Raw genomic sequence first — 12297 nt, forward strand, 5'->3', positions numbered from 1 at the left:
GAATGCGATCTCATTTCTAAATGACGGCGATTCACTTCCGTGTATTTCCCTGCATTCAGATCATGCTGCATTCACCCGTTATTGGTCACACTCACACACAATAACAAAACACTATTAATTCACCAATCAATCATAAATCTCGATCACTTTTCTCCTCTCCCTCATTAGCCACGTTCCGCTGTCACTCACGTGACGTGTAACAAGGCGGCAGACCTAAACGGAGTCAATAGGCACGTTCGCAGAATGATCACCGTATGAAATCAAAGTACCACGAGAGCGGTAAGAAAGCAGTCGGATCCTATGCATTCAAATTGCTCTTGCGGTACTTTGATGTCATACGGTGATCATTCTGCGCAGCGCTGCATCAACGCTTGACGGAGGGCGTGTCTGAAGCTTGGTGCTGACCAGAGCCATTGAGAAACAGAGTTGTGACACGCTTTGATCTCGCCGCCGCGCGGTCACGTGGTTCATGGAGCGCTCAATAGTTCCAAACAACTCCGCGCTGTCAATCGGGTCAGACAACAACAGCAGGCATACTTGCAGCATTTAGGGCTGGGTATCGTTCAAAAATGTTCGATACCGATACCGATACCTTGAGTTCGATACCGGTTCCTGAACGATACTTTTTTCGATACCATTAATAAGATTACATTATCTTAAAAAAATATTTTTTTTTTAGCTTGTTGATATTTATACAGACTCAAAGCCTCATCTCCTGAGCCACTGCACAAAGGAACAAAATATATCCAACACAATAAATAAATAATTTTAATAAAGTTCAAATTGTTTTCAGTTTAACCATCTGTTAGGCTACGTTTACATTAGTGCGTGTTCATTTTAAAACACATAGCTCAGACAGAATCATCATTTCTAGGTTGTTAAAGACTTCAAGAAATTGAAAATCTTTATCCACTTTCATAAGTGGGTGTTTTATTTTCTTTCACCACATGTTTTATTGTTATTAAATTGTGGTGTAGTATGTCTAATTATTTGAATGCATAAAAACAACTAAGTTTATTTAAATTTATTCTTAAAATAGCCTTATGAAATGTTTTATTTTTCCTCAGAAATTCTGTGTTCTGTATCTGGTTTTCAAATGAAGACAAAACATTAATTTAATTTATCTTTAAATTATTGAAAATCAAAGTTTATTTATTTTGGCAAACAAAGGGGGGTTACTATAGACCCTTTTTGAGTCGACGTCACGATTACGTCACAGCACAAGCTGGAGGCAAAACAGAGGGAGAACTGGAGGCGGCCCATTCAAACCAGCGCAGATTCAGCAACATAAGGAGCTTTAAATATAGTCTTGTTGTGATGTTGGGTGCCAGAATCGACATAGTACAGGCTCTGATTTGAAATTTTATCGCTTACCTGCTGCCACTGCCAGACAAAAACGGACGACTGTGATTAAAATGCGATAAAACCAGAGGATTGGACAGAAACGACCGTCAAAATGCTCGCGTTTGCAACGCACACTTCTTGTCAGAAAAGGTTCAATAAAGTATTGTCTTTTGTTGTTATGAGTGCGTCTATAGATTTCTTATGCATCTCACGATTATGTTGTGTATGAAATAATGTCTGTGTGCATGTGTGTAAAACAACAAACTTATAAGCTTAATCATTTGTAATTGTAATGTTATGAGTAATTGTGGCTTGGAATAATAATGTTTCTGTAAAAATAGTTGCCTGCTGAAATTGAAAATACATCTTCATGACTAGATAGACACTGTGAGTCTGTCTTAACTACACAGGTTAGATGTGAGTCAGTCAACCGGTGGGAATCCTGTCAGATCGTCCATGCTTCGAGGAAAAGCGTGCACGGGTCGGCCGATCTGGTTTCGTCCATTAAAGTTAACCTTTTCAAATAACAATCGCGGTCCTGGACAGTGCGTGGCCTTACATATGTGGGTGAAATCGGATTTTCTCCAGTTATTGTTAAAAAACAAGCTAACAAACTTCAAAGCTAGCGTTAGTGAAGCGGTCAGTGGAATCTTTCTGCCTCCAGCTAAGCTCCGCCCACAGAAAAACGTCACAATGTTTACTAACAGAAAAAGGGTCTATTAAAATTAAAACATGGAATAACTGTTGTGTGATCTTTACTAAAAAAAATAATAATAAAGTTTTAATCATTTTAATAGTAGCCTAGTAGTAGCAGTATGTACTCTCTGCTGAACAATATTAATATATTTCTGCCGCAGTGTCTTCCGAGTTAAACCGAACTTTTATTTTGACGGGTTGCCTGGAATACCTTTACAGTTCTGTGTGTAACTTATATGTTATGACGCTAGTTTTCGTCGAATCAAACGGTAAAATGCTCATGAAGTGAGTCTCAGAGCAGTTCTGGAGATGTTGTTCATGTGTTTATGTCCTCATTTAGTGAGACGGCAGACGCTGAAATCACCGCGAGCGTCACGCACGCTTCAGTCTGTGTGTAACGTTAGTAAACAAACCGCGCGATATAAAGAGCGGACTGCTCCGTGCGCTTTCGAAACGCTCTTGCGGAGGTCAAACACTGATCAATCAGCACGTCGCCGTTTCTAGTCAAACACACCTAGTGCTGCAGGATTATTGGCTCACTGACGGTGATGAGATTAACCCCTTAGGTATCGAAATTTGGTACCGAACGACAAGACGTTTTTCGATACTCGGTGGTATCGAGGCAATTCAGTCGGTGCCTAAAAAGTATCGAACTCGATACCCAGCCCTAGCAGCATTTTCCGGCAAATATTAACACAAAACGTCCATTGATTCATTTGTTTAATACACTGCATTTTGTCTGTGGAGTTTAATGGAAATAATATTAATGGGTTTTTCTTGTTTAACTATGGAGTAAAACATAGTACAATGCAACACAGGATAAGGCGGTTACATTTCTTTGTATGCAAAGTATAAAGAGTGTAAACTGCTTAATAAAGATTGGAGACTTGAGGCATGACTTTGTGTGTTTTTGTGTTACACTTATTCCTGTGGATGTGCAGACCAATGATGAAATAACTTACTTACTTACTTTACTTTTGTCATTTAGCAGACGCTTTTGTCCAAAGCGACTTACAAATAAGAAAAAGTAACTAAAACTAAAAGTTACAACTCTATAAATACTATAAATTATGCTTATTTAAAGAGTATAAGAAATCTAATTAGTATGTAAAATGTGTTATTGTATTAATATATATTTCTTCATCTATGGTCATCTGTTATTCACATTTTAATACAATATTATGTTAAAATATAAGATACAATATGCATACACAAGTGAATATCAATGAATGCTAGAAAAATGTGTGAAATTGTTTTAACATATAAAGACATCTTTTTCGCCACCATCTGACTAATTAATACTAGCACTTACCTATTCTATTCTATTTATTTATTTATGTTTATAAAAAAAAATCATTGCTATGTTACCTGTGCTAGACTAACTGAGACTTGTATTGTGTTGCTCTTTCGTTGGTCTGTTTGCTTCTATATTGTAAGTCGCTTTGGATAAAAGTGTCTGCTAAATGACTAAATGTAAATTAAAAAAAATTAAATTTAAGTTTTGCAAATACTTCAAAATAAAAAAGGCAACCGTATCTGTATTCATCAAAATATTTTATTATATAATATATCCACGTTGTCTAGCTGCAAATATAGCATACTGCCTATTATCTAAAAATAAACATTAACTATAACGCGTTTCATAAAATACAACTACTGGTCAGATTTCCGAGAGGTAAACTAATGCGTTAAAATGGCAAAAAATGGTATTTGCATAAGGCGATCTGATTGGCTGACGCCTGCGTTGGCGCTTGAAAAGTTGAAAAGTTTTCAACTTCTGCCGCGTGCAATGCCAGTGAAGCGACGCGAGGGACCCACAATTCAGTTCGGCAACGCATGACGTCACTCCAAAGTAAACGAGAGGCGTTGACGCCGACGCCTCGTGTGAATGTGAATATTTTTATTTATTATTGTTAATGTTCTCTTATGTTCAACAACTTAAAGCTTTAAAATTATTCACTTTAAGGGGTCTAAAATAAAGAAAAGAGACAATTTTTTGTTACTCCAGCACTTTATTATACTGAATGTCCTGTTTTTTTTTTATTTTTTGTACTTGAGTGCAATACATTTTGGTTGAAAAAATGAGAATCGTGTAAGATAATCGTGATCTCAATTCCCATGGAGAAAAATTGTGATTCACATTTTAGCATGAATCGTGCAGCCCTACCCCTAATTCATGTTATTTAATTTATATAATAATTTATTGATATTAATTGTTTAAATCAACATAATAATTAATACTTTGGACTTTTTTAAAGGCTGAAATGTAAAGTTTATAATTTTATAAAACTTTTTGTTTTTGTGAAAACTTGTATTTGAATTGTACAGTTTAATATGGTACTATAGACATTGCCCTCCCCCGCTCATATGGTATTTTATTTGTGCAGGTCTTAAAGGTCTTAAAAAGTCTTACATTTGAGCTTAAAAAATCCTGCAGAAACCCTGGAAACATATGCCATTACCTATATTGTACTGTGGTACAGTTATGGAGGCCCTTCATAATGCAGAGGTCAACTGCCTGCTCTGCCTATAGTTAGCAATGGCAATATGCAGTGTTTAATTAACAGCTGTTTTACTAAATTATGGTGAGATGAAATTCAGTGCAGTCATGTATCGTGAAACACATCGAATCGTGGCCTCTGTAACGGGTTATGTATCGTATTGTGACTTTACTGGTGATACATAGCCCTAATGTGCAGCGGACACAGACTCTAATACTCTGTTTCGAGTGGCTGTGCAAATCCGTTTTTGAATATCTCAGTCAAATGATTATTTGAATGTTGTCAGAATAGCAAACATAAAATGTATGGAATCAGAGTTCCAACTTCACATTAGTAGGTGATTGAAATCCAGATTTCCAGAGATCGCAAAGCAAAATAGTACACAATGAAATCTCTAGAGCTCTATATCAATAAAACCATCCTGATTTACAAAATTGTCCATGCAGTTTCCTTTTATTCTGACCATTCATGAGTTGGCGCTTTGATGTTTATACTTTATTGATGCTAGTTTAGAGGGTGGCCTGAAACAGAGTGCCTCATGCCACCCTCCTCCATTACTTGGGTCTTGTTTGCTCTTGCCATGAAACTGCATCTTAAGTAATTGGATAGCTATTTGATTGCAATTCAATTGTCCCAAACCGCATAAAAGCACTTGGGTGTGTTTACATGGACTATTATATGTGCTTTAAACCAATAGAATGCCAATTGTATAATTAGCTGATTACTCAACACACTTTTTAATGCCAAAGGTAATGAGACCCATTGGTGGCCAATGCAGTCTCTGAGTTCATCTAGTCACTATTGGCTCATTTCTTCCAAGTGGTACGGGTCAGTACAGTACAGTACGGTACGATTCGGGACCGAATACAGGGCTCTAGACTGCGACCAAAATAGTCGCAGGCTGCTCTCTGCGGATACATGAGCACTGAGTGCCTGGTGATCACCTAGAGCTCTGAAATCGGCATAGCAAATTTTCAAAAAGGCGCTATCTTTATAAATAAACCGCAGATTTGAGTTTTAAACAATTACATTCTCGCCTGAAAAACTCTTAAAACTACATTTCATGACACAGTAATATTTTGAAAATTATGCAGGTTTTTGGGCAATTACGTTTAACAAATCCACAAGAACAGAAAAGAATGCATCTTGAGAAACGGCTATTGTCTGTGTGTAAATATAAAATTATAAAGTACACTTACATTTTTGTTTTTGTCCACTCTGATGCAAATAAGCCCAACACTCATGGACAGCAGAGCAGAACAAGTGAAGGAGAAGCTTTATCCCCTTGTATCATGCAAAAGTGACAATTTAAGCGGTCATAATTTAGTTTCAATTTACGGTCATATCCTTATCTGTAAATGTCACAAATTCACGTGAGCATTTCCATTTTTGCATAAAGGTCCGTCCTGATAGTAAATCTTTACTGAATGAGCGCCGGTGCAGCGGGTGCGTGCACATGTGTCAGACAGACGGAACAACAGCTCTTTAGTAACAGTAGTTGGCTATTTCTAGTGCTATAATTAAAATTATTGCTGTTATCTATGAAAAAAGGCAGAAAAAATAGTCAAGCACTTTATAGTGGGTTTTTTATTTCAGATACCAAATTACAGTCAAAAAGTACATAAACAATGCCAGCAAGAATGCAAGACATTTTTGTCATTGTGAATAAATACTAGTCTACATAGCTTGTTATTTGCCCAATAAATGACAATAACATTTATTTTTATTTTTTATTTTTTTGGACAATTCCCAAAATATTTGTTTTCTCTTTATGACAGGTGGTATAATAAATTTATTTTCATAGCATTCAGTTGACACGTTTGTTTGAAGGACATTGGTCAGAATGTGGAAGTGTTTTTTGTCAAAAAAAAGAAAAGAAAATTGGGCTTTTTTAAATCCGATTAATCGGAAAAAAATAAAAAAATCGGCCAACTAATCGATTATCAAAATAATCGTTAGTTGCAGCCCTATAATCAGCGTTCTGCAGTGAGTTTAGCTCCACCCTTATGGTGCTTTTTGCTGTGCTAGGTAACCCAATGGGAGGGTACCAAAAAAGTGGTACAGTACGGTTCGCTATTTTGGTGCCATTCTTCTGACAATGGAAAGGGACATAATTGCGTACCGTACTGAACCGTACTGCTGGGTGGAAACGAGCAATAAGTGTCTTATGCTGCATACAGTTATAGTAGTTAAGCACTGATGTTTGCATAGTTACTAAAGCGACCCGTGTAGGCATGACTGAAAATCAGCATTCAGCCTGTTCACATGCAAATGTGTTGACAGGCAGCCCTGTAAATCACATTTAGAAAAAACAAATATAACTTTTATGACTTAAGACACACAGTTTACTTTATATGTTGCAGTGTTCTTTTAATAGAGTATTTTCAAATAATTCATAAGTCTTTCTAATGCTTCATGGAGAAAGACTGCTAGGAATGAAAATTTGACTGCATTAGGTTATTTTGAGGGGCAAAAGTTCCTCTATTAAAAGAAAAAAACAACAAAAACAAAATTGTCTTTATTGCTGAAGTGTACGATTAGAGCAAGAGGAATAGCAAACAGTTGTATAGTGAATTAATTAAACCGTGTCTGATAGGAAATTGGGTGTCTCACAGCAAGTCATTCGTTACAGCACAAGAAGTTTAAAAACTGAAGCATTATGGTGTGAATGAAGAAATTAAGAAATATTTTCACATTCCGCCACTAATCAAATAATCAAATTTGTGACATTGATCTTGTGAAACTTTGTACAGTTGGTCAGATGTTGTTCTTCCATTAAAATCCGTAACGATAATTGATAACATCAGCCTTTGGCTTGATTGTGTTATCAAACAGCTAATAATGTGTTGCTAATGTTGCACAAACCATGTTCCAGCAAGTTGACGGGACATACATGTGTTTGTGACGGTAGAAAACGGGGCTTTTTCAAACCACATTTTTTAAACTGTTCTAAACTACGCTGCAGTTTTAAGGAGAAAATGCTTGTTGACTGATTATTTTGATCATGGTTTGTGTTTATGCCTTTTAAAAAAAAATAGATAGAAAAGTAAACAATGTTAAAAACTTGATTTTCACCACAGGGTTAAAACGGATGCATTATAAAATCATGTTTGTTATTGGTCACAGATATTACTTCCCTATTGTATATACATTACAAATGTACCTGAATCCAAACGTGCAATAATGCCGTATGTAACCTGTAATCTCTCTTACTATACTAAGAGTTTAAATGTGTCAGAGATGAAAAATGTAAGCATCAGGAACTTCAAATATGCTATCAGCAGCCCACTTCTAAACCTTTCAAAAAACTTTTGTTTCTAATGTGCAGGCAAAGTGTTGGTCATCAAGTTTATTTTGTGTAGGAAACCACCATAATTGATCCATTAACATTACGGCTTACGGTCTGTTCGCTCACTGTGTTGGCTGTCATTCATGGGCCGTGTTCAGAGTGTTTTTAAGCTGCCTCTTCTACCAGCTCTATATATTTACCCTGTCGTTTTGCCTCGTATAACCCTGCTGACTCAGAGGATTCTGTGTATCCCAGCGTCTCATATTAAAAACCGAGAGCAGCTCAGCGGAGGGGCAAGAGCTGTTGTCAGGAAGAGCAGTTGTAGAATATGGGTCAAAGATTTATTGAGCCATCTCCTTGTTAGTGTAGAGGGCAGGTGAGTAATTCCCTTATGTTTGCCACTTGTAATTAGTTTTTAATTTATTCTAGATGTTTCCTAACAGATGCCGAAGGCATTGGAGCAATTTGGGGTACTCCATTTGTTATTTAAAATGGTTAAATGTGATTCTTCCTCTGGTGATCATTGATGTGTGTCATGTGCACTGCCGTTCTTCTCTACATTGATGTGACAGTAATTCTAGCAGATTTCCTTCTAATCCCAATAACGGTGACTTGTGTCTCTGGAACAAATCCTGAGGATTTATCCCCACTAAGGGCAATTAGCAAATTAATTCCCACCAAAATAATTTTCCTTCAGGATTTTGTTTTTGTAGTGTGATAAACAGTAACAATACCCATTTTTTCCCAACAAATTATTGTTTATATTGTTATATATTATTATATTGTTATTATATTGTTTTATTAAAATGCTAGTGAATAAAACAAAACTTGTTGCAGATATGTCTAATTATACATTGTCATATGCACAGCACATTTAGTGTAGGCTGATTTAGATTTTGTCAAATGTAATAAATACACATAACCGCAACAGTTCAGTAACATATCTTTTCGAAACGGACACATTAAGCTACTTTCAGTTGTAGTAATAGGAAAATTCAGTTAAGTTCAGTTGGCAAGTCTGTCATCCAAGCTTTTCCAGTAAAGTTTTCTTTGATTGTCCAAGATTCAGTTTAGTTTAATTCATGTAATAGAACCACACCATTCATTTCAAATGTATTTACATTAGGGGTGGGAGTCGCAGGGTAGCTCACGATACTATATAATCACGATACATGGCTCAGGATAACGATAATATCATGATACTGCGATTCTGCGATAATCTATATATTTCTAGAAAATCCTATAATGATACGATATCTCTAAACAAAATGCCTGTGAAAAGGTTAAGTGCAAATTTTCTTTCTTTATTCAAGTCAAAACTGTTAGAAAACAGCAAAAAAAAAAAAAGTTCTGTAAATCAATTTTAACATGTTGAGTAGGCTAAATTAATCATTTTATTCTTGGACTTATTAAAGGCTTGCACTTTTCTTTCTCTGTGTGTAAACAAACACATTTAACTGCTAATCAAGCTAAAAAAAAAAAAAAAAATAGATGGATAGATAGATCGATATAATATAATAAAGTGCTTTCTCAACCTTTCTACTCATCTCATCATAAAAACAGAGCCCCACACAAAGAAATAACCGCTCACATCGCATCTTTTGCACGCTCAGGTTCATTATTTCAAACATAGAAGTGCGGCAAGCACACTCACTGCACACTTCTGTGCTGCATTACGTCTCTGACAAGGTTTTGTTTCATCCTCCATGCCATAGGTGCAGATTTATGTTTCTGCCGGTCGGTGCCCACTGTTCATACTGCATAACGTGCACTTATAATATCCGAGAGAGAGGGAGAACATCCAGTGTTGTTCACATAAAACTGGACGCACCGGCGGGGCTCTCTCTCGCACCTGCGATCCGAGCGGAGAGGCTACTCATGGACCGAATATGCGCTCTGCAATAATGACGTGATCGGTGCCTATGGTCCACGCTGATAATAGTTTTCATCTCCATAACTATATATATATATGTATATATGTATGTAGCAGTAAAGCTAATACAGAGGCTGGAAATCTGTTTATCCTTCAGTTCCTAGTGCTTCCCCATCTTCATAGAGAACGCGGATCATGGTTGCTCAGAGCGCACTTGGATAGAAGCTGGAAATGGCGCTGCTGCAATTTCCACGCATTTTTAGACACTGTGAACAGGGAAATCTATTTAGAGCACCTTATTATATAAATCAAAATATCGATATTTGGCGCCAGATATCGATGATAGTATCGCACTGAGAAGAATCGCGATATATCGCCATATCGATTTATTGTCCCACCCCTAATGTACACATATACACTACCATGATGCTTTAGAAATTATTCTAATATGCTGATTCTGTGCTCATTTCTCAATTTTGAAAACAGTTATGCTGCCTAATATTTTTGTGAAAACCATGATACAAAACTGCATAAAATTATACTTGCATAAACTACATAAACAGTATTTATTTGAAATAACAACCTTTTGTAACATTAAAAATGTTTACTGTCTCTTATGGTCAATGTAATGCATCCTTGCTGAGTAAATGTGTGAATTTCTTTCGAAAAGTAAAACTTTACCTCAAGCTTTTTAACAGCAATGTATTTTATTTTATGTAATATTCAGTTTGTTTATTTCACTGTGCCACTCCTATGCGCACATGTATACACGCGTGCATTAGGTGTTAATGAGCCATTTCTTTTGTCATTGTGGTAATAAAAATACTGACGTGCAAAGAAATTTGTGGACTGAAGATGCCATAAATGTGGTAATGGAATGCACACACAATTGTTTTTCTAGAAAGAAGTGGCTTAAGAATTTTTGAAGCATACAAAAGTGCTGATGAATGTTCCTGTAATTGCTTTATTACAGTGTGCGTGCATTGTTTTCTGTTCCATTCAACTGTACCCAGCATGGTGCCGCCACTAAACCTGTGCAACCAGTCCTCAAATACCTGGCCCAAAGCGTAAACTGTTCTTTGTGCTGCAATATAACATCAGCTCGCGCGTTGCAAAATGTCTGGATCACAGCAGTTCCCATAGATGCAAGATTGCTGCCAAACTAATGTTTCTAACTCTTGACTTTCTGTTCTGTTACACTCTTTTGTAAACATTTAGACGAGACTAAGTCTGCTCAACCTGCACAAGATTCCTAGTGTCTTTGAACAAGCTTAGCAAGTAAAGTAAAAATCTGATTCCACTTTGCTGTTTGTTTTGTCATGAAATGTTTTTGTATTGTCTCTTAAGTGATGGTGATGACACTGTGTGTTTTGAATAATTTCACAACACTCATCACATCACTTTAGTGCCATATTCAAACACGATCTTAGCTGCGGTTGTTTCAGGAAGAAGTTGAGAAACCATCCTCCACCACATCCTGTTTTAGAGCCCTTCTGTGTTAATCATGCTCACTACTTTTACGGTTGTTGTTTTGGTTAACCGCAACTCTTGCTACTGGTTTTTTAAATATTTTTTTAGCCATATGGTTGCCTGTGAATTAGCTTTTGCAAACAATATGAAGTCACATCTGTGGATCTCACTTTTTTGGGTTAAATTAAACCACTTTTATGTCTGTTATAAACATCCAATGTCTATCATTTTCGATTGATATTCAGCTGCCAATCTGTGACTGCTGGTTGAGATTTGTGCTTTATACTTTGGGTCGAGTGTGAAGTCTTGTGAGTGATCAATGAAGCACGTCTCCACTCTCACTGCAGGCAGTCCATGTCTTAACCGGCCTCCCCTGTGGTTTTCTTTTCCAGGTGCCATTCTCGGCCGATCAGAGACACAAGAGTGTGTGTTCTACAACTACAACCCCAGCTCGGAGAACCGAGGAAATCGCAGTGGTATTGAGTCTTGCGTGGGAGAGAAGGACAAGAGGCTTCATTGCTTTGCAACTTGGCGAAATGTGTCAGGATCGGTTGAAATAGTAAAGCAAGGCTGCTGGCTTGATGATCTCAGCTGTTATGACAGGTAATCTCTAGTGGTTTTATGCCTGTTTGACATTACCAAGAAACCAAGATAGTCTGATACAAATAACTGAAGTGGGGAGGAAAATAGGCTCATTTCTGATTAATTGACTGGTAGTTTTTAAAATTGATCAATTCATTGAAAAAAATGGGTAGATTTAGTTTTTTTTTTATTAATTGTCTTAATGTGGTCCATTGAGTGCTAACTGCACTAACTTTATTTAACTTTATTCAAGGGTTAGTTCACCCAAAAATGAAAATTCTGTTATTAATTACTCACCCTCATGTCGTTCACAACTGAAGCGAATGATCAAACGCAACTTTTTTGAATGAGCGCACTTTTTTTAAACCAAAAAATGGCTGTTTCGTTGTCTGTTGAAGAAGTACAGATGTTCCTCCCGTTGATAGCCGAAGAGCGGATGCAGTGAGAGCTTGATGGAGCGACGCGGAATGAAAAAGTTTTTCAGGAGTCACGACAATAGAGGTGGCACAACTATAACGACATGTGAATAATCCCGCCCACTC

General features: G+C 36.7%; 1 protein-coding gene across 3 annotated transcripts in view; it reads left to right on the forward strand.

Annotated features, from left to right (window-relative positions):
* The window catches only part of acvr2aa (activin A receptor type 2Aa), a 59774-nt gene that overhangs the window by 12766 nt on the left and 34711 nt on the right, over nt 1-12297 (forward strand). For all 3 annotated transcript variants that reach the window (XM_079427125.1, XM_079427126.1, XM_079427127.1), the window contains exon 2: nt 11566-11776. In XM_079427125.1, coding sequence (XP_079283251.1) covers nt 11566-11776 — 211 coding nt within the window. The remainder of the gene's footprint in view (nt 1-11565; nt 11777-12297) is intronic.

The sequence above is a fragment of the Barbus barbus genome, assembly GCF_936440315.1.
Source record: "Barbus barbus genome assembly, chromosome: 10".
NCBI lineage: Eukaryota > Metazoa > Chordata > Actinopteri > Cypriniformes > Cyprinidae > Barbus > Barbus barbus.